We start from the raw sequence: 23671 nt of genomic DNA, 5'->3' as shown, positions 1-23671 counted from the left end.
AATGCAGCCCAGGAGCGGGAGGGGCCCATAAGGTTTCTCTTTCCTAAATGAGGAGATCAGTACTATAAATAAAGGGGCCCTTATACGGATTTTGCATTGGGGGCCTAGAATCTTTAAGTTAGGCCTCTGCTCTTAGTTGTCATGACAACGCTGCGGATCATGAGGGGCGCTAGAGGACAGACGTTACCTGATCGTCGCGGTGTCTGATCTCACGCCCGCCCGTCTTTATTCACAAAGGAAAGACACAATAAATATTTCAGTCGATTCCCCGGCACAAAAGTGTAATTATCAGGGTGGGGCCCCCGTCACCTCCACCCAGATACATACATAATGTTCTGCCGTCTATAAGGCAGGTGATCGCACCTTAAAGGGGTACTCTGGTGGAAAACTTTTTTTGTTTTAAATCAACTTAATGCCAGAGAGTTAAACAGATTTGTAAATTACTTGTATTAATTTTTTTTTTTATCCTTCCAGTACTTATTAGCGGCTGTATACTACAGAGGAAATTCTTTTCTTTTGGGATTTCTTTTCTGTCATGACCACTGTGCTCTCTGGTGACACATCTTTCCATTTTAGAAAATATGTTTGCTATGGGGATTTTCTCCTGCTCTGGACAGTTCCTAAGAAGGACAGAGGTGTCAGCAGAGAGCACTGTGGTCGTGACAGAAAAGAAATCCCAAAAGAAAAGAATTTCCTCTGTAGCATACAGCTGCTAATAAGTACTGGAAGGATTAAGATTTTTTAATTTACAAATCTGTTTAACTTTCTGGCATCAGTTGATAAAAAATAAAAAAATAAAGTTTTCCACCGCAGTACCCCTTTAACCCTGTAATGAGAGGCACCCCGCTGGAGCTATTGGGCTTTTATTTTGACCAGAAATCAGGTTCTGCCATCGTTATTACCAGAATCGACACATTTATTCTTTCTGTGGAGTCCGGAATTTTCTGCCTCGGTAACTCCGCCATATGCACGGTGCAGCAGAATTCTGCTGAGAGAAAATGAAACTCTGCGGCAACGAAACTTCCTAGCAGAATTTTTTTGCCTGATTTCCTTGGAAATTCCGCCATGTGTATAGGCCCTTAGGGTAACGATGGGAACATTGCCGGTACCCATAGATGGCATTGGTATTCAGTATTCCGTCGAAAGAATGAACATGTTGATTCTTTCCGCCACTGAAATCCCGAAGTGTCAGCAATGGGACTGTGCTGCACCGGAATTTCCATGCGGAAAAGCAAAATTCTGATCAGAAGTTCTGTAGTGAGCAACAATTCAAAAAGAATAAAAAAAAACACCAGTTGCACCATACATAATTATAGCTATCCTGTACATAATAGACAATAAGACTAGGTTCACACTGAAGAATCTCCAGACAGAAAAATGGAGCGGAAAGCGGAAGCGGAAATTCAGAAGTGTGAATGGAAGTGCGGAATCCCATAGAAGTCTATTGGGCTTTAACCTGTTAAGGACGGCGGGTGTATCCATACGCCCCCGTTTTAAAGTCCTTAAGGACTGAGGGCGTATGGATACGCCCGTGGGAATTCCGGTCCCCGCCGCTAGCCGGTTGGGGACCGGATCGGGATGCCTGCTGAAATCATTCAGCAGGCATCCCTACACATGGCCGAGGGGGGTCCTGAGACCCCCCTATGTCGGCGATCGGAGAAAATCGCATGTCAATTCAGACATGCGGTTTTCTCCTATTCCGGGCTGATCGGGTCTCTGGTGACCCGATCGCCCAGAAAATAGGAATGATCGGAGCTGTCAGTGACAGCCCTGATTATCCTGAGGGATAGGAGCGAGGTCGCAGTGCTGCGATCTCCTCCTATCCTCTGCCATTAGTCAGAACTAAGTTCTGACCAATGGCAGCGCAGGACAGGGGGTTGCCATGGGAACTGTTCTGCCCACCCCTGGATGTCGGGCAGAACGGGGGGAGAAGACGGCGGCCAGTACCTGTGCAGAAGATGTCGTGGGGACCACAGATCATCGCTGGAGATTGCGGAGATCAGCGGCGCAGGTAGGGAAGTGACGGTGGGGGGAGGGGGGGAAAGGAAGGGGGCTGTAAGCGATATTTACTGCTGCCCTTCCTAGTGGTTGCCAAACTGCAACTCCCAGCATGCCCAGACAGCCAAAGGCTGTCTGGGCATGCTGGGAGTTGTAGTTTTGCAGCATCTGTAGGGTCACATTTTGGAGACCACTATTACAGTGGTGCCCAAACGGTAGCCCTCCAGATGTTGCCAAACTACAACTCTCTGCATGCCTACACTGCCCAGGCATGCTGGGAGTTGTAGTTCTGTAACATCTGTTCCTTCAGATTTTGCAATTTTCATGAAAATTTTGAAAATTGCTGCTCTACTTTGAAGCCCTCTAATTTTTTCTAAAAGTAAAAATATGTCCATTTTATGATGCCGACATGAAGGGGACATATTGTATTTGTGAATCAATATAACATTTATTTGCAATATCCATTTTCCTTACAAGTAGAGAACTTCAAAGTTAGAAAAATGCTAAATTTTCTAAATTTTCATGAAATTTTGCGATTTTTCACCAAGAAAGGATGCAAGTAACGCCGAAAATTTACCACTAAAATAAAGTAGAATATGTCACGAAAAAACAATCTCAGAATCAGAATATTCGGTAAAAGCGTTTTAGAGTTATTAATGCTTAAAACGACGGGGGTCAGAATTGCGAAAAAGGGCTCAGTCCTTAAGGGGTTAATTTGAGGCGGAACTCCGCAAGAGGAAATTCTGCCGTGTGAATAGACCCTAATAGTATTCCAAACCTACAAATAATACCTAGAGTAAAGTGATAGACGTATTCCCAAAATGACCAGAGGTAGAAATAGTCCGGCCCACAGTCACATATTAATAACCTGCGCCCAAAATGAAGTGCTGGGGAAAGGAAACCCCGCGCGTTTCGTCACCAAGCGGTGACTTCCTTGTAACGTCTGTAGCAGGCATTAGTGTCCGCGCCGCAGCATGGCTTCCACTCCTCACTTTCCTTCCTTCCTGAGATACATCACTGAGCAGGACATGGAAAGTCACTTGGAGGTCGCTCAGATCTCATTCATATGATACTAAGAGTGCGGAGACTGGCGGCTCCCCCCAACGCCCTGCACCCTTAAAGGGAAAGTGTCATCAGAAAACAATCTATTGTTTAAAGGGGTACTTCACCCCTAGACATCTTATCCCCTATCCAAAGGACTTCCCATAGACTTGCATTGAGGGGGCGTGGCCGTGAAGTCAGAAGCGGGGTGTGGACGTCACATCACGAGCCTCCGACGCGATCAGACATCTTATCCCCAATCCCTTGGATAGGGGATAACATATATAGGGGCAGAGTATCCCTTTAAATCAATGTTTTGTGTTAGACATATTTTTTTCAGAATTTTCCATTTTAGGATATGTTCACACTGAGGAACTGACCAGGAATCATTTCGGTCATACGGTGTCCATATTAGGACATCATCAGGCGTCAGACAAACCGCCCTCAGCTCTCAGCTAGACCTCCGTCATGCCTCAGACAGACCGAGCTCTCTGCTGACATCATGACCACAGTGCTCTCTGCTGACATCTCTGTCCATTTTGGGAACTGTCCAGAGCAGCATATATTTTCTATGGGGATTTTCTCCTACTATGAACAGTTCTTAAAAGGGACAGAGATGTCAGCAGAGAGCACTGTGTGCGTGATGTCAGCAGAGAGCTCTGTGTTCCAAAAAGAAAAGAATTTCCTCTGTAGTATTCAGCAGCTAATAAGTACTGGAAGGATTAAGATTTTTTAATAGAAGTCATTTACAAATCTGTTTAACTTTCTGGCACAAGTTGATTTAAAAAAAAAAAGTTTTCCACGGGAGTACCCCTTTAAAGTGTAGGGTTTTCTTACCAGAAATTTCACATGATTTTTAGAGTGGTTTTCAGAAAAGAATAGTGATTTTGGATGAAATGTAGGGAACACTCCTCTTTTCCCCAAAACCACGTCCATTATGTAGGGTTTCTGATTTTGTCATTTTTTTTTTTTTTTGTCGCACATTCAGAATTTACACAGAATTTAGGCGCACAACCTGACAAAAAGCGCCAGAATAGCGTTAGTAAATGAGGGCCACTGTGTGCAATTGACGCCCCTCCCATAGACTTGCGTTGAGGGCGTGACATCATGAGGGGCGGGGCTAAGACGTCACGAGCTCCCTGCTCCAGCGTTCAGAACAGTTTGTACCCCTATAAGCTGATGTGACATTACAAATGGCTGTCAGCAATATTGCCAAATAAATGTAATGTCATTTATGGAAACCTTACATGATGTTCAGCAGCATGGCGCAGGTGTCCTATCCTTTTAAGAAAGCCTTTAAAGGGGTTCTCTGCCCCTAGACATCTTATCCCCTATCCAAAGGATAGGGGATAAGATGTCAGATCGCCGGGGTCCTGCTGCTTGGGACCCCCAGGATCGCCGTTGCGGCACTGCCCTATCATTACTGCAGAGAGCAAGTTGGCTCTGTGCGTAATGACGGGCGATACAGGGGACGGAGCAGCGTGACATCATGGCTCCGCCCCTCGTGACATCATGGTCCGCCTCCTTAATGCAAGTCTATGGTGGGGGCGTGACAACCGCCACACCCCCTCCCATAGACTTGTATTGAGGGGGTGGTCCGTGACATCACGAGTGGCGGAGCCATGACATCACGCTGCTCCGTCCCCTGTATCGCCCGTCATTACGTGCAGAGCGAACTCGCTCTCTGCAGTAATGATAGTGCGTGCCGCAGCGGCGATCCCGGGGGTCCCCAGCAGCGGGACCCCAGCGATCTGACATCTTATCCCCTATCCTTTGGATAGGGGATAAGATGTCTAGGGGCAGAGAACCCCTTTAAAGGCTTTCTTAAAAGGATGGGACACCTGCGCCATGCTCCTGAACATCATGTAAGGTTTCCATAAATGACATCCTTTGGATAGGGGATAAGATGTCTCGGGGCGGAGTACCCCTTCAAAGGTGTTATCTAGGAATAGAACAACAGAGCTAATTTCTTAAAAAAAAAAAAAAAAAACAGCTTCCCGTCTGTCTTCAGGTTGGGTGTGGTTATGCAGCTCAGTTAAATTGAAGTGAATAGAGCCACACCCAACCACACAAAACCTGGAGACAGACAGGGAGTGGTTTTTGAAAGAAATGAAGTATGTTTTTCTATTCCTGGATAACCTGAGGAGGTAGGAAGCGGTATCATCCACCATGCAATCACAGGAAGAAGACAAGGCCTCGGCTACCGGGGTAAAAGACGCCACATTCTGCCGCTGCATGAATTATTTATGTTGTGCCCCTTAGAGCAGCTGGCATCTGTATAGCAGCTGCAGGTGGCAGTCCCGGGCTGTGGTCGCCAACTTGGTTTGGATATTTTTGAGGATCATACGCAACGGGTGCGACAACCACTAACAGCAAATGTTACAGTCCCTAGCATAGTCCCTCTCCAGCTGGGCAAAACTACAACTCCCAGCATGCCCTGACAGCCTTTTGTTTGTTGTCCTGGACTTTTAATGATATCATAGACTATTCATCCATAGCAGTGTTTCCCAGCCAGGGTGCCTCCAGCTGTTGCAAAATTACAACTCCCAGCATGCCCGGACTGCCTTTGGCTGTCCGGGCATGCTGGGAGTTGTAGTTTTGCAATGCCTACATCCTAGGTAACATAAACCATTGTTCCCTAACCTGTGGCTCTCCAGCTGCTGCAAAACTACAACTCCCATCATGCCCGGAAATCCTTAGCTTTGGAATTTCAATGCTAACATAGACTATTCATCTATAGCAATGTCTACATCAGTGCTTTCCAAACAGTGTATCTCCAGCTGCTGCAAAACTACAACTCCCAGTATACCCGGACAGCCTTTGGCTGTCCGGGCATGCTGGGAGTTGTAGTTTTGCAACAGCTGGAGACGCACTGTTTGGAAAATACTGATCTACATCCTAGGTAACATAAACCAGTGTTTCTCAACCTGTGGCTCTCCAGCTGTTGCAAAACTTCAACTCCCATCATGTATCACCTGTTACATGTTATAGTCACATTCACTTGTTTTTATATATAAAATATATATATATATATATATATATATATATATATATATATATTTCCCTTTCCTCCTCTAGGTGGCGCCGTCCATATATAACGATTATAAAGCCTCAATTGACCACACTCAAGAGATCAAGTGGATACAAGCGGCGCCACCTGGAGGAGGAAGCAGGCAGTTTATCTTAGGGGCATTATGACTGCACCGTAACTTGCGCCACCTAAAGGAGGAAGTGGGTACTGCAGTAAAAAAAAAAAAAAACTGAATCCAGGAATACATCATGGGAATTGGATCACAGGAGTGTTATAGGTTACATCATAGTAAAGATTACAGAATAAGTAAGATTAAATGGGGCACACCCTATTTTTATAAAGTGTTCCTCAACCTGCAGCTCTTCAACTACAACTCCCAGCATGCCCTGAGAGTCCTTGTCGATTGTTTGAGAATTTCGGTGCTATCATAGACTATCCATCTATAGCAATGTCTATATCCTAGGTATCATAAACCAGTGTTACCCAACCTGTGGACCTCCAGCTGTTGCAAAACTACAACTCCCAGCATGCCCAGAGAGCCGTGGTCCATCCATTGTTCTGGAATTTCAGTGCTATCATAGACTATTCATCTATAGCAATGTCTACATCCTATGTATCATAAACCAGTGTTACTCAACCAGTGTGCCTCCAGCTGTTGCAAAACTACAACTCCCAGCATTCCCTGACAGTCAAAGGCTGGGAGTTGTAGTCAAAGGCTGGGAGTTGTAGTTTTGCAACAGCCGGAGAGCCACAGGTTGGGCATGCACACCCTAATATACACAATAATCCATGCATTTACTAGGGATGTATCGGCCCAGCCCTGTCAGGGCATGCTGGGAGTTGTAGTTTTGCCAATGCGGCTCACTTATTGCATTGTACAGATGTATCAGTGCTGAGTTTGTCATAGTCCCCGTTCGCCATCAATGACGCGTGAAATAAACGTCAGAATGGCGCGAAGGGTTTGCGATGCTCAGGTCGATGATATTTAGATCCAAGATCTCAAACAGGCGTAAAAATATTCCATGCATTTCCCCTTTAAGTTAAATTTTTGTCAGTTCCCCTTTAATCACAGCTAATTTGTCCCCTCACCATCCCCACTTTCTCAGTGAATATTTTTAGAAAAGTTAATGCGATGAAGATGGAAGGGTCACAGACTTACTTCTCCCGGAGGGGGCAGAGCCCTCTCTCTTGGTGATCGTAGTTTAGTCCATGTTCTAAAATAATGGGGGGCCCTGGAGGTGCAGCAAGGCTGGGGCCCCGTAGTGTCTCTGGGTTCCTCTCTTGTTTTTTGCTTCTCCTCCTTGTTTCTGTCTCACAATTTCCTGAATGTCATCACTGACACACTCACAAAAAAAAAAAAAACTTGCCTAACTTTTTGTATGGTCCCTCTTAAGGTGGACTGAGGAGGTTCCTGTCCCTAGCAGGATCTGATGACTGCAGCCTTAAAAGATAACCCCTTCATGTCTGGAGACCTTTTATATATATAAGTTGCACAATGATAACTATTATTAAGAGAAATATTCTTCAACATAAAGCTCTACAGCTGTTGCAAAACTACAACCACCATCATCCCCTGAAAGCCGCAGGTCCCTCTGTTGCAGCGTTCCCCAAGCTATGGCTCTCCAGCTGATGCAAAACTACAACCCCCATCTTGGTCTTGGCAGTTACAGGTCACTCTGTTTCAGTATTCTCCAACCCGAGACTCTTCAGCTGTTGCAGAACTACAACCCCCATCATTCGCTGAAAGCTGCAGGACCCTCTGTTGGAGCCTTCCCCAGCCTGAGACTGTCCAGCTTTTACATGACTACAACCCCCATCATGCCCTGAAAGGCACAGATCCCTCTGTTGCAGTGTTCTCCAACCTGTGTCTCTCCAGCTTTTGCAGAACTACAACCTCCATTTTGCCTTGAAAGCCGCAGGTCCTTCTGTTGCAGTGTTCCCCAACCTGAGGCTGTCTTGCTGATGCATAACTACAACCCCCATCATGCCCTGAAAGTCGCAGGCCCCGCTGTTGCAGTGTTCTCCAACCTGAGGCTGCCTAGGTATTGCAGAACTACAATCCCATCATGTCATGAAAGTCGCAGGTCCCTTTGCTGCAGTGTTCCTCATCCTGTGGTTCTTAAGCTGATGCATAACTACAACCCCCATCATGCCCTGAAAGTAGCAGGTTTCTCTGTTGCAGTGTACACCAAACCATGCCTCTCCAGCTGTTGCAAAACTACAACTCCCAGCATGCCCTGACAGCCTAGGTCAGTGTTTCCCAACCAGAGTACCTCCAGCTGTTGCAAATCTTCAACTTAATGCATGTCCTCATGCTGGGAGTTGTAGTTCTGTGACAGCTGGCAGCAACTTGGTTGGGAAACACTGACCTAGGTTAGAGTGTTGCAATAGCTACAATGTTCAAGTAATCGGAAAAGCAATAATTTGCAACATAGTTGCGAATGTCATTGTCCAGAATAGCGTTTCCCAACAGGGTGTCTTCAGCTGTTGCAAAACTACAACTCCCAGCATGTTGGATTATAGAGTGGTATATAGTATAGGTCATTGTTTCCCAACCAGGAGTGCCTCCAGCTGTTGCAAAACTACAACTCCCAGCATGCCTGGACAGCCGAAGGCTGTCCAGGCATGCTGGGAGTTGTAGTTTTGCAACAGCTGGAGGCACCCTGGTTGGGGCAGCTGAAATAACATCACTCCAGAGCCACCTTAAATATAGAGCGCGAACCACCACATCTGTATAGTGTGCAGAGAACAAGCGCTGCTGTGTCTAGACAGACTAGGCTTTGTATGTGACTCTCAATGATGGGAATTCTACACTTCTGGGGTGTGAAGGGTTAACGAGGCAACATTGTATATCAGATTTAAAGACACAGTACCCCCTTTCCTTTCAGTGCTTTGTTTTCTAATTTCCACATGCTTTATGGTTTTAGACTTTGGACTTTCTCCCAGACTGTCTTCCGTGTTCTGCCCTGTGCACGTTTGTAACAAGATTCCCATAATGGTTTAATGGAAAGTTCTGCAACTTTCTAATTTCCTTTTAGTGTTTCAGGATCTCTGCTTGCTGTCAGTGAGCAGGAGAAATCATATTTACATCCAGAGGCTGAAAAGAAGTACAGACTAGAGATAAGAGAATTTCTTGAAATTCATTTTGAGTCTGATTTGATAAAATTGGGCATTGTATTCGATTAAGAAGTCGTGTGTGACACTCTGAGGTCTTCTGGGACTGTATCTAACCCCCTTTTAAAGCTTTTTAATGTCAGTTCTGACCTAAACCCTTGTATTTGCAGCAGCAGCTGTAGTAGTAACTGTTGCCTAACTCTGACCCCTAATTAGAGGTTAGGGTTAATCTAGGGTTAGGGTTAAAATAGGGTTAGGATAGGATTATGGTTAGGGTTGGGGTTAAACTAAGATTAGGGTTGGGTTAAAATAGGATTACGAAAGGGTTAGGCTAGGATAATGGTTAGCATACAGTTAAAGGGGTACTCCGGTGAAAACCTTTTTTCTTTTAAATCAACTGGTGGCAGAAAGCTAAACATATTTGTAAAGTACTTCTATTAAAAAATCTTAATCCTTCCAGTACTTATTAGCTGCTGAATGCTACAGAGGAAATTCCTCTCTTTTTGGAACACTGATGACATCACGAGCACAGTGCTTTTTGCTGACATCTCTGTCCATTTTAGCAACCATGCATAGCAGATGTATGCTAAGGGCAACATGGTGGCTCAGTGGTTAGCACTGCTGCCTTGCAGTGCTGGGGACTTGGGTTCAAATCCCACTAAGGACAACAATAAATAAAGCGTTATTATTATTATTATTATAATAATGTCAGCAGAGAGAACTGTGCTCGTGATGTCATCAGAGAGCATTCCAAAAAGAAAAGAATTTCCTCTGTAGTATTCAGCAGCTAATAAGTACAGGAAGGATTAAGATTTTTTAATAGAAGTCATTTACAAATATGTTTAACTTTCTGCCACCAGTTGATTTAAAAGAAAAAAGGTTTTTACCGAAGTACCCCTTTAAGGGTTAAGATATGGTTAGGATAGGGTTAGGGTAGGATTACTATAAGCATAAAGTTAGGGTTAAACTAGGATTAAGATAGGGTTAGATTAGGATTAGAATACGGTTAGGTTAGGGTTAAACTGGGATCAGGGTTAGAATAGGTTTACACTGGGGTTAGGTTTGGCTAGGATTAGGGTTAAAATAGGATTAGAATAAGGTAAGGTTAGGATACAGTTAGGTTAGGATTAGGATAGTTTAGGAAGAATATAGGATCAGGGTTAGAATACGGTTAGGGTTAGGCTAGGGCTGGGTTAGGCTAAGATTAGGGTCAAACTATGGTTGAGTTAGGCTAGGATTAGGATTCGTGTTAGGATAGGGTTAGGTCAGGCTAGGTTTAGGGTTAAGACGGTGTTAGGGTTAGCCTAAGGTCAGGGGCATTAACTCTAAGCATAAAAGGTGGTTTGTTGGTATTCATTGTGCGATGGATCTGGCGCTCTGGTATTACCTGTTTTCTGTCCCTGTGACATAAAGTTTAAAAAGTTGAATGGTAACCTAAGACCCCATTCACACCTGCATAATACACATGCAAGTCCTGGCCCTATTGTGGGTCTGTAGACATGAGCAGAAAGCATCCTAGTTCTCTATGATACTTCCACTCATGATCCTAAGACCTATGGCGGGGCTGGACCTGTATCTGAATTAAACTGGTTATCCAGGAGCATAAAAACATAATTGCTAATAATAATAATTGCTTCCTTTCAAAAACATCGCCACTCCTGTCCTTCTTTAATTGTAATAAAATGAATGGAGCTGAGTTGTCATACCACACACAAACTGAAAACAGGTGTGGCGCTGTTACTGGAAGAAAGCGGCCATGTTTTTTTATACTCCTGGATAACCCCATTTAAGCACGTGTAAAAAAACGGCCCCAGACTAGATACAAGTGTAACAAACCCCCAGTTTTTTTTATTTTTTTAAGTGAACATGGCCATAGCTGAACCGGGGCATGACCTCCTGCGGCCCGACTCATGGGGGAAAATGTATCAAACCTTGTGCAGTGGAGCAGCTGACCATTTGTATCAATAAAGTTTATTGAAAGGAGAAAGCTAGGCCTTGTTTATAAGCCAGTGCAGGCCTATGACTGTTGCCTATAGCAACCAATCAGCTTAACGCTACAGGCCTATGGAAAACGAAAGCTGGGATCTGATTGGTTGCTATAGGCAACAGTCATAGGCCTGCACTGGCTTATAAACAAGGCCTAGCTAGCTCCTTTCAATAAACTTTATTGATACAATTGGGCAACTGCTCCACTGTTCCTCTGTACAATGTTTTAATAAAACTCCCACCATTTACATTAATTCCTGACAGAAATTATAGCAGAAATCAAAAATTTTTTCCATATTAATACAAGTTAAATGTACAGAGAAGCCTTTTGGCAGTTGTGGCGCCCGACTCATCTGCACATTTGACCTCTGCGATGGGTAGACCATACATACATGACGGGTTCCTGCCCCTAAAGCAATGTTTCCCAGCCAGGGTGCCTCCAGCTGTTGCAAACTACAACTCCCAGCATGCCCGACAGCCAAAGTTTTGGCAGTTGTGGCATCCGGCTCATCTGCTCGTTTGACCTCTGCGATGGGTAGACCATACATACGTGATGGGTTCCTGCCCCTAGAGCAGTGTTTCCTAGCCAGGGTGCCTCCAGCTGTTGCAAACCTACAACTCCCAGCATGCCCGACAGCCAAAGTTGTGGCAGTTGTAGCACCCGGCTCATCTGCTCATTTGACCTCTGCGATGGGTAGACCATATATACGTGACGGGTTCCTGCCCCTAGAGCAGTGTTTCCCAACCAGGGTGCCTCCAGCTGTTGCAAAACTACAACTCCCAGCATGCCCGGACAGCCTTCGGCTGTCCGGGCATGCTGGGAGTTGTAGTTTCGCAACAGCTGGAGGCACCCTGGTTGGGGAACACTATCCTAGAGTGTTTGAACACAGGATTTGTGTGTATATATTCATAGAGAGGCTATATCTGTATACAGGAAGGCAGATAAATAGCGCTGTATAAATATGTACACCCTACCGCAGACCGGTCAGTACAGAGGTCAGGCTTTGTCCCAGTCTGTCCCATGACTTTCTCAAGATGCGGAGATCCGGATACAGTGTGCACTGTGGAATGTTGTGTTATCACCTAGACACGACTGGAATGTGGCCCCTAGACAGGGCAATGCAGTACCATGGGCTTATATAGACATGTGCCATACACCCATACATGTACACAACAGCAGAGCCCGGCCAATGCATGGATTACTGTGTGCTTTCCCAACCTATGGCTCTCCAGCTGTTGCAAAACTACAACTCCCAGCATGCCCAATGCATCGCCAGTGAATGTGTGGACTACTGTGTATATCAGGGTGTGTGTTCCCAACCAGTGGCAACACTGCAACTCCCAGCATGCCCAGATGCCCAAAGTCAATGCTGGCATACATTTCATACTGTGCCATTCTGCGCATTACATAGTAGTGCTACTCATAGGATACAGAACAATACAGTGCCCAAATAACACTGCCATACAAACTTTACAAAAATAGGCACATATGGTGCACACAACACTATCATACTGTGCCCACATAATACTATTACTGCCCTACAAACTCCCATGTAAAACAATGATCCAATAAAAGTTTTTTTTATCTTAATACACAATACCAACATAATATTGCCTTATGGTGCTGACATTATAGTGGAATGCATTAAACACGTGTCTATGTAACAGTGCCACAAAGTGCCCGTATAATAGTGCCATACTGTGCCCACATAATAGTGGCATTCACTCTGCTTATGTTAGAGTGCCACAAAGTGCCCGTATAATAGTGCCACACTGTGCCCACATAATAGTGGCATTCACTCTGCTTATGTTAGAGTGCCACAAAGTGCCCGTATAATAGTGCCATACTGTGCCCACATAATAGTGGCATACACTCTGCTTATGTTAGAGTGCCACAAAAAAGTACCACAGTATCAATATATTACCTTTGTAATAGTGCCATACTGTGCCCATTAACTGTGAAAATACCTCAAAATATAAGTGCCAAGAGGTGAACGCAAAGTACCACAGCGCCAATATAACAGTGCCATACAGTGCTTACATAATAGTGTCATGAAGTGAACACATAGGGGGGTATTTATCAATTTTGCCTGTCGACAGTTGCCTTTTACCCTTTTTTTTTTCACTTTGGTTTTTTGTGGACGTGCGCCAAATTTATCATTAGGTGCACGTTGTTAGTAATTTTGGCGCAAATGTTATAATCAGCTGTTCACATCGCCTTTTACACAGAACTTATTGCCACAGAGGATTTTACCCTGTAGAGCGGCCATTTCGGAGTCCCTCCTGCAGTATATCAGCAAGAGATGTGAGTTATTTCCTTTTGAGGGTTTATAGCCACCATGTCAAATGGATTTTATTTTTAACTTGAGAAGTTTTTTTTAAGTTTTTTTTGGTTACTTTAGTGCAGTGGTCTTCAACCTGCGGACCTCCAGATGTTGCAAAACTACAATTCCCAGCATGCTGTCCGGGCATGCTGGGAGTTGTAGTTTTGCAACATCTGGAGGTCCGCAGGTTGGAGACCACTGCTTTAGTGCTTACCTTTCCTGAACCTGTGCCGCCATGTCCAATACTGGCTCAACTGAGGGTGAAGGTCCCTTGGAGTCAACTGTGTTGCAGGATAGTATTGCGCAGCCCCGGAGGTGTCGCTGCTTTCACAAAAAATGTTTTAATGTATTTTGTCGCCCTTACATTTTCTGACATTGCTATGTGTGTACAAAATTTCTTGGCGGTGAATTGCGCCAACAAAAAACCTTAAAGGCGCAAAGATTGATTGGCGCAAATGATGAATTACTGACCAAAGAAAAATCACACACAGGACCGTGTGATTTTGAGAAAGTAAAAAAAATGACAGTGGGGATAATGCGCCAAACTTTGGCGCAAAAAGACACTGCGCCAAAGAATTGCACCAAAGTTACGGAAAAAAACACATAAATCCTTTGATAAATACCCCCCATAAAGTACAACAACGCCTACATTACAGTGCCATAAAGTGCCTTCCTAATAGTGCCATACTGTGCACACATAATAGTGCCAAACAGTGCTACATTGTGCTTGCATTATAGCACCACGCCATGAACCCCAAAGAATACCATAGCATCAATATAATAATGCCATAAAATTCCTCCGTAATAATGTCATACAGTGCCCATTAACAGTGCTTACATAAGTGCCATGCAGTGAACACAAAGTACCACAGTGCCCATATAAGTGATATATAGTGCCTTTATAATAGTGCCATACTGTGCCTACATAACAATGCTATACAGTGCTTATATAATAGTGCCATACTGTGCCTACATAGTACCATACAATGCTTACGTAATAGTGCCATAATGTGCCTATATAATATCGCCAAACAGTCCTTACATAACAGTGCCATGCAGTCAGCACATAAAAGTAGTATATACAGTGGTTAACTAATAGTGCCACTGCAATGTAGTGAATACCGTAAAACCTGTATTATAGTCAATATAAAATGTCATTTAATAGTGCCATACTGTGCCCACATAAAAGTGCAATCCAATACTTACATAATTATTCCATACAGTTACTGTATAACAATCCCATAGTATGATTCCCTTACACCGCTATAGAATTTTACAATACCCACATATATCAGTGGCATATCTAATCACTGCACCCCGGCTCTTGTGTATGAGGAGGCCAAAGGCACCTGTATTATACCTGGTAAGGGGTCAACCTAGGTACACATTTTGCATTGGGGCTATGGGGCTTTAAATTATGGTGCCTATATAAAACTGCCATACAGTGCTTACATGATAGTGCCGTACAGTGCTTGTATAATAGTGCCATATAATGCTTATATAATAGTGCCATTCAGTGTTTATATAATAGTGCCATACAGTGCTTGTATAATAGTGCCATACAATGCTTATATAATAGTGCCATACAGTGCTTACATGACAGCGCCATATATAGTGCTTGTATAAATGTGCCAAGCATTGCATACATAATAGTGCCATACAGTGTTTATATAATAGTGCCATACCGTGTTTATATAATAGTGCCATAGAGTGCACACATAATAGTGCCATACAGTGCTTGTATAATAGTGCCATACCGTGTTTATATAATAGTGCCATAGAGTGCTCACAAAATAGTGCAGTGATTCCCAACCGCGGTGCCGCGGCACACGTGTGTGCCGTTCGCCACTGGCCGTGGTGCCGCGGGATTTTGCTGTGATTTTTTCTTTTTTTTTATTGATTTTATTTTTTAAATATCCCGCCCCGGCCTGCGCGCTTATGACTGGCGGCGCAGGGGGGAAGGGGAGCCTGCGTGCGCACTGCGCACACAGCGTCCCCCTCCCCCTTCTACCTTGCGACGCAGTGAGACCAAAATGGGTCCCTGGGGCGGAACGATCTTCACCTGCGCCGGACTCCCGTGCCTGCCGTGGACCTGCAAGATGCGCGGACCGGCTTGCTTAAGGTACTGTACCCTTTCCACCCCTGTTACCCCTTCTCAACCCTGTCCAACACCCCCCCCCCCCCATCACCCGGGTCCACCGTATACCCCCCCCCCGTCACCCATGTCCACCCCCCATGTCACCCATGTCCGCCCCCCGGTGTCACCCATGTCCACCCACCCCTGTCACCCATGTCCACCCCCCCTGTCACCCATGTCCACACACCCCCATCACCCAGTCCGCCCCCCCCGTCACCCTGTCCGCCCCCCCTGTCACCCAGTCCGCCCCCCCCTGTCACCCAGTCCTCCCCCTCTGTCACCCAGTCCGCCCCCCCTGTCACCCAGTCCGCCCCCCCTGTCACCCAGTCCGCCCCCCCCCCTGTCACCGAATCCGCCCCCCGTCACCCAGTCCGCCCCCCTTGTCACCGATGTCCACCCCCCATCACCCATGTCCACCACCCCTGTCCACCCTCCTGTCACCCCTGTCCACCCTCCTGTCATCCCTTTCACTCCCGTTCACCCTCTCCTGTCACCCATGTTCACCCTCCTGTCATCCCTGTCACCCATGTTCACCCCCTCCTGTCACCCATGTTCACCCCCTCCTGTCATCCCTTTCACTCCCATCCACCCTCCTGTCACCCATGTTCACCCTCATCCACCCTCCTGTCACCCATGTTCACCCTCCTGTCACCCATGTTCACCACCCTCCTGTCATCCCTTTCACTCCCATCCACCCTCCTGTCACCCATGTTCACCCTCATCCACCCTCCTGTCACCCATGTTCACCCTCCTGTCACCCATGTTCACCACCCTCCTGTCACCCCTGTTCACACCCATGTTCACCCCCTCCTGTCACCCATGTTCACCCTCCTGTCACCCATGTTCACCCTCCTGTCACCCATGTTCATGACCCTCCTGTCACCCCTGTTCACACCCATGTTCACCCTCCTGTCATCCCTTTCACTCCCGTCCACCCCCTCCTGTCATCCATTTTCACCCCCTCCTGTCACCCATGTTCACCCCCTCCTGTCACCCATGTTCACCCCCTCCTGTCATCCCTTTCACTCCCGTCCCCCCCCCTGTCCACCCTCCTGTCACCCATGTTCACCCTCATCCACCCTCCTGTCACACCTGTCCACCCTCCTGTCACCCCTGTTCACCCTCCTGTCATCCCTTTCACTCCCGTTCACCCCCCATCACCCATGTCCACCCCCGTCCACCCTCCTGTCATCCCTGTCACCCCGTCCACCCTTCTGTCATCCCTCTGTCACCCATGTTCACCCTCCTGTCGACCCATGTCCACTCCTCTACACCTCTCTGTCCACTCCTCTGCACCCCTGTCCACTCCTCTACACCCCTCTGTCCACTCTTCTACACCCCTGTCACCCATGTACGCTCCTCTACACCCCTCTGTACACTCCTCTACACCCCTGTCACCCATGTACGCTCCTCTACACCCCTCTGTCTGCTTCTCTACACCCCTGTCACCCATGTACGCTCCTCTATACCCCTCTGTACGCTCCTCTACACCACTCTGTCTGCTCCTCTACACCCCTGTCCGCTCCTCTACACCCCTCTGTCCGCTCCTCTACACCTCTCTGTCCACTCCTCTACACCCGTCACCCATGTACGCTCCTCTACACCCCTCTGTTCGTACCTCTACACCTCTCTGTCCACTCCTCTACACCCGTCACCCATGTACGCTCCTCTACACCCCTCTGTTCGCTCCTCTACACCTCTCTGTCCACTCCTCTACACCCGTCACCCATGTACACTCCTCTACACCCCTCTGTCCACTCCTCTACACCTGTCACCCATGTCTGCTTCTCTACACCCCTGTCACCCATGTACGCTCCTCTACACCCCTCTGTCCACTCCTCTACACCCCTGTCACCCATGTACACTCCTCTACACCCCTCTGTCCACTCCTCTACACCCCTGTCACCCATGTACACTCCTCTATACCCCTCTGTCCACTCCTCTACACCCCTGTCACCCATGTACACTCCTCTACACCCCTCTGTTCACTCCTCTACACCCCTGTCACCCATGTACACTCCTCTACACCCCTCTGTCCACTCCTCTACACCCCTGTCACCCATGTACACTCCTCTACACCCCTCTGTCCACTCCTCTACACCCGTCACCCATGTCTGCTTCTCTACACCCCTGTCACCCATGTACGCTCCTCTACACCCCTCTGTCTGCTCCTCTACACCCCTGTCATCCATGTACACTCCTCTACACCGCTTTCACCCATGTACGCTCCTCTACACCCCTCTGTCCACTCCTCTACACCCCTCTGTCCACTTCTCTACACCCCTGTCACCCATGTACGCTCCTCTACACTCCTCTGTACACTCCTCTAAACCCCTGTACGCTCCTCTACACCTCTCTGTCCACTCCTCTACACCGCTTTCACCCATGTACGCTCCTCTACACCCCTCTGTCCACTCCTCTACACCCCTCTGTCCACTCCTCTACACCTCTCTGTCCACTCCTCTACACCCCTGTCACCCATGTACGCTCCTCTACACCCCTCTGTCCGCTCCTCTACACCCCTCTGTCCGCTCCTCTACACCCCTCTGTCCACTCCTCTACACCTCTCTGTCCACTCCTCTACACCCGTCACCCATGTCCGCTCCTCTACACCCCTCTGTCCGCTCCTCTACACCCCTCTGTCCGCTCCTCTACACCCCTCTGTCCGCTCCTCTACACCCCTCTGTCCGCTCCTCTACACCCCTCTGTCCACTCCTCTACACCCCTGTCACCCATGTACGCTCCTCTACACCCCTCTAAACCCCTTTGTCACCCATGTCCACCCCTCTACATCCCTCTGTCACGCATGTACACTCTTCTACACCCCTCTGTCACCCATTTAAAAAAAAGTTCGGAGCCTAATAGATTTGTTTTGCAGGTTTAACGGTGAAGAATTGTGTGTGGAAGAAATTGTGATGATGGCCCGGACCAGATGGAGAAGAGAAGGCAACATTGCAAATTAGAGAAGACGTCATTGGTGAGTTGCTGTATAAAGCAGCACTATAAACTACATACCCACTGATAAATAGATATAGTGCATTGCATTTTTTACCATTTCCCCCCCCTTTTTTTTATTTGCTCGTCAACCTCTGTAGCGGTGCCCCGCGGAATTTTATTTTTTTCGAGGTGTGCCCCGACCCGAAAAAGGTTGGGAAACACTGTAATAGTGCCATACAGTGCTTGTATAATAGTTTTATACAGTGTTTATATAATAGTGCCATACAGTGCTTGTATAATAGTTTTATACAGTGTTTATATAATAGTGTCATACAGTGTTTGTATAATAGTAGTATGAACAAAGACAAAAAAAGCAATAGCCAGCTCACCGCAATCCAATTCTTAGAGATCCACGAGGTGGAGTGGTGGATGCCGAGCACAGGACACACTTGCCGAGCCGTTTCATCTGTGACAAATCCAAAATATAATCCAAAAATTGTGACGTCCAGCTCCCACAAAAACAAAAAAAACTTTAAAAATACAAAATTTATTAGATCATCTTAAAATCAATATAAATGGAAAACACCCATATTGAATGTAAAAAGTCACAGAAACAGCATTTCTGTGACTTTTTACATTCACTATGGGTGTTTTCCATTTATAATTGTAATATACCGTGCTAACATAATAGTGCCATACAGTGCTTACATAATAGTGCCATAGAGTGCTGACGTAATAGTGCCATAGAGTGCTGACATAATAGTGCCAGAGAGTGCTGACGTAATAGTGCCATAGAGTACTGACATAATAGTGCCAGAGAGTGCTGACGTAATAGTGCCAGAGTGCTGACATAATAGTGCTATAGAGTGCTCACATAATAGTGCCATAGAGTGCTTACATAATAGTGCCATACAGTACTTACATAATAGTGCCATAGAGTGCTGACATAATAGTGCCATAGAGTGCTCACATAATAGTGCCATAGAGTGCTGACATAATACTGCCATACAGCACTTATATAATAGTGCCATAGAGTGCTGACATAATAGTGCCATAGAGTGCTTCCATATTAGTGCCATAGAATGCTGACATAATAGTGCCATACAGTGCTTACATAATGATGCCTTAGAGTGCTTTCATATTAGTGCCATAGAGTGCTGACATAATAGTGCCATAGAGTACTCCCATAATAGTGCCTTACAGTGCTTACATAATAGTGCCATAGTGCTTCCATATTAGTGCCATAGAGTGCTGACATAATACTGCCATACAGCACTTATATAATAGTGCCATAGAGTGCTGACATAATAGTGCCATAGATTGCTTCCATATTAGTGCCATAGAGTGCGGACATAATAGTGCTATACACTGCTTACATAATAGTGCCATAGATTGCTTCCATATTAGTGCCATAGAGTGCGGACATAATAGTGCTATACACTGCTTACATAATAGTGCCATAGAGTGCTGACATAAGTGCCATAGAGTGCTCACATAATAGTGCCATACAGTGCTTACATAATAGTGCCATAGAGTGCTCACATAATAGTACCATAGAGTGCTTACACAATGCTGCCATAGAGGGCTCACATAATAGTGCCAGAGAGTGCTTCCATATTAGTGCCATAGAGTGCTGACATAATAGTGCCATACAGTGCTTACATAATGGTGCCATAGAGTGGTTTCATATTAGTGCCATAGAGTGCTAACATAATAGTGCCATACAGTTCTCACATAATAGGGCCATAAAGTGCTTACATAATAGTGCCATAGAGTGCTAACATAATAGTAACATATGGTGCTCATATAATAGTGCCATATTGTGCTTACATAATAGTACTATTTAGTGCTTACATAATAGTGCCATACAGTCCTTACATAATAGCGCCAAACAATGCTTGCATAAAAGTTCTATAGAGTGCTTACATAATAATGCCATAGAATGCTTACATAATAGTGCTATAGAGTGCTGACATAATAGTGCCATACAGTGTTTATATAATAGTGCTATAGAGTGCTGACATAATAGTGCCATACAGTGCTCACATAATAGTGCCATAGAGTGCTTACATAATAGTGCCATACAGTACTTACATAATAGTACCATACAGTGCTAACATAATAGTACAATACAGTGCTCACATAATAGTGCCATATGGTGCTTACATAATAGTACTATACAGTACTTACCTAATAGTGCCATACAGTGCTTAAATAACTGCGCCATACATTGTATAATAGTTCTATAAAGAGCTTACATAATAATGCCATAGAATGCTTACATAATAGTGTCATACAGTGCTTACATTATAGTGCCATAGGGTGCTGAAATTATAGTGCCACACAGAATTGATATAATAGTGCCATGCAGTCCTTATATAATAGTACCATACAGTGCTTATAAAATAGTGCCATACAGTCCTTATATTGTAGTGCCAAACAGTGCTTACAGAATAGTGCCATACAGTGCTTACATAACAGTGCCATACAGTGTTTATATAATAGTACCATACAGTCCTTATATTGTAGTGCCATACAGTGCTTACATAATAGTGCCATACAGTGCTTACATAATAGTGCCATACAGTGCTTACATAATAGTGCCATACAGTGTTTATATAATAGTGCCATACAGTCCTTATATTGTAGTGCCATACAGTGCTTACATAATAGTGCCATAAAGTGTTTACTGGACAAGAATACCGCACAGTGGCCCATGATAATAGCACAGAATGCTTATATAATAGTGCCATGAAAAACATAAAGGAAGTGCCTAAAAACGTACTGTTTATTAATATGCATTATAAACCACCCAAATTAAATGTGCGGTCCCAATCAATATAACATATAATAGGAATATCGTTGCTGTGCATAGGGTCATGACAATATTTGTAGCTGAAATCTATTCACAATACTACAAATATTGGCATGACCCTATGCACAACAACGATATTCCTATTACTAATTGGTTATATGTTATATTGATTGGGACCGCACATTTAATTTGGGTGGTTTTTAAAGGGGTACTCCGGTGGAAATCATTTTTTTTTTTTTTTTTTTTTAATCAACTGGTGCCAGAAAGTCAGATTTGTAAATTACTTCTATAAAAAAAAAAAAAATCTTAATCCTTCCAGTACTTATTAGCTGCTGAATACTACAGAGGAAAAATGCTTATCTTTTTGGAACACAGTGCTCTCTGCTGACATCATGAGCACAGTGCTCTCTGCTGACACCTCTGTCCATTTTAGGAACTGTCCCAGAGCAGCATATATGTTACGCCGAGCGCTCCGGGTCCCCGCTCCTCCCCGGAGCGCTCGCAGCGTTCTCTCATTCGCAGGGCCCCGGTCAGACCTGCTGACCGGGTGCGCTGCGATATTTCTCCCAGCCGGGATGCGATTCGCGATGCGGGACGCGCCCGCTCGCGATGCGCATCTCGGCTCCCGTACCTGACCCGTTCCCCGTCTGTGTTGTCCCGGCGCGCGCGGCCCCGCTCCTTAGGGCGCGCGCGTGCCGGGTCTCTGCCATTTAAAGGGCCGCTGCGCCACTGATTGGCGCAGCAGGCCTAATCAGTATTCTCACCTGTGCACTCCCTATTTATACCTCACTTCCCCTGCACTCCCTCGCCGGATCTTGTTGCCATTGTGCCAGTGAAAGCGTTTCCTTGTGTGTTCCTAGCCTGTGTTCCAGACCTCCTGCCGTTGCCCCTGACTACGATCCTTGCTGCCTGCCCTGACCTTCTGCTACGTCCGACCTTGCTCTTGTCTACTCCCTTGTACCGCGCCTATCTTCAGCAGTCAGAGAGGTTGAGCCGTTGCTGGTGGATACGACCTGGTTGCTACCGCCGCTGCAAGACCATCCCGCTTTGCGGCGGGCTCTGGTGAATACCAGTAGCAACTTAGAACCGGTCCACTAGCACGGTCCACGCCAATCCCTCTCTGGCACAGAGGATCCACCTCCAGCCAGCCGAATCGTGACAATATATATGTTTTCTATGGGGATTTTCTCCTACTCTCGACAGTTCTTAAAATGGACAGAGGTGTCAGCAGAGAGCACAGGGGTCATGATGTCAGCAGAGAGCTCTGTGTTCCAAAAAGAAAAGAATTTCCTCTGTACTTTTCAGCAGCTAATAAGTACTGGAAGGATAGGGATTTTTTTTATAGAGGTAATTTACAAATCTGTTTAACTTTCTCGCTCCAGTTGATTACCGGAGTACCCCTTTAATGCATATTAATAAACAGTACGTTTTTAGGCACTTCCCTTATTTCTCTATTTTTTTTTTGACAATTGCTGGGAAAGATTTTTATTTAGGTTGGCATATGACCTTGATTGTATAGGTAGTCATTATAATAGTGCCATATAGTGACCAGGGTCAAACACCACAGCCTAGAAGGGATAGGATGGTGGAGGTCCATAAATACAGAAGGCCCGAGAGCAAGATCATCCATGCCCCCTATGTACATTGGCGTGGCCCCTTATCACCGGGTGTTACATGGCTGCCGGTTACCTCCCTGGTTTCCTGTCGTCTTCCTGTCTCTAAGGCCTTATGTTCTCACAAAATAATAATATTTGCCGTTTCTCGGTTATTTTCGTCCTCGGGAAGCTCCAAATATTAATCACTGGAAACGTGAATAAGGAGGGACATGCCGCTATTATTTTCCACGCCGTCTTCTGCCTCGATTCGCCCAGGGCGAATCGAGGCAGAAGACGGCGTGGAAAATAATGGCGGCAAATGAAGGATTTATCGACAGAAGTAACCAGTTTTGTTTTTGTAATTACGCATGAAAAATGTATCCGTGAGAACAAAGCAAACAAAAAAAAAAATGTAAAAAATCTGGAAAAGAAACAAGCGGCCATCTGTTTACTCTGCAGAGAAATGACTCAATACACGAAAATGTTCCAGATTAGTAATGAGGAAACGTATATATACATAGAAATATGTGGAAGGTGTCAGCGGTAAGGCGCTGCCATCTAGTGTCACGAGGTAGGATTACAGCAGTGGGAAATTAGATTAAAACTCTTCTCTCAATTGGACGTTTTCTCCATTATCTCAAATGATAATTAAAGGGGTTATCCAGGAAAAAAATAAAATTATATCATTATATC

The 23671-nt window shown here is 45.6% G+C and overlaps 2 protein-coding genes across 13 annotated transcripts in view; one reads left to right on the top strand and one right to left on the bottom strand.

Annotated features, from left to right (window-relative positions):
• The window catches only part of ITPRIP (inositol 1,4,5-trisphosphate receptor interacting protein), a 68172-nt gene that overhangs the window by 9445 nt on the left and 35056 nt on the right, over positions 1–23671 (bottom strand). For 7 of the 12 annotated variants that reach the window (XM_056531423.1, XM_056531422.1, XM_056531425.1 and 4 more), the window contains one exon: positions 18958–19077. The exons of 2 other annotated variants lie outside the window; for them this stretch is intronic. In XM_056531423.1, the coding sequence (XP_056387398.1) occupies positions 18958–19077 (120 nt within the window). Of the gene's footprint in view, positions 1–7229; positions 7373–18957; positions 19078–23671 lie in introns of those variants that run through there. 3 more of the 12 variants (XM_056531424.1, XM_056531430.1, XM_056531434.1) reach the window with 2 other exon arrangements.
• The window catches only part of LOC130282769 (uncharacterized), a 37061-nt gene continuing 23917 nt past the window's right edge, over positions 10528–23671 (top strand). The window contains exon 1 of the mRNA XM_056531436.1: positions 10528–10564. The gene's annotated coding sequence lies outside the window, so the exon portion shown is untranslated. The remainder of the gene's footprint in view (positions 10565–23671) is intronic.

The sequence above is a fragment of the Hyla sarda genome, chromosome 7 (genome assembly GCF_029499605.1).
Source record: "Hyla sarda isolate aHylSar1 chromosome 7, aHylSar1.hap1, whole genome shotgun sequence".
NCBI classification, from domain to species: Eukaryota; Metazoa; Chordata; class Amphibia; order Anura; family Hylidae; genus Hyla; species Hyla sarda.
The sequence above is the reverse complement of the archived record's forward strand: the minus strand, read 5'-3'. Positions and strand labels throughout refer to the sequence as shown.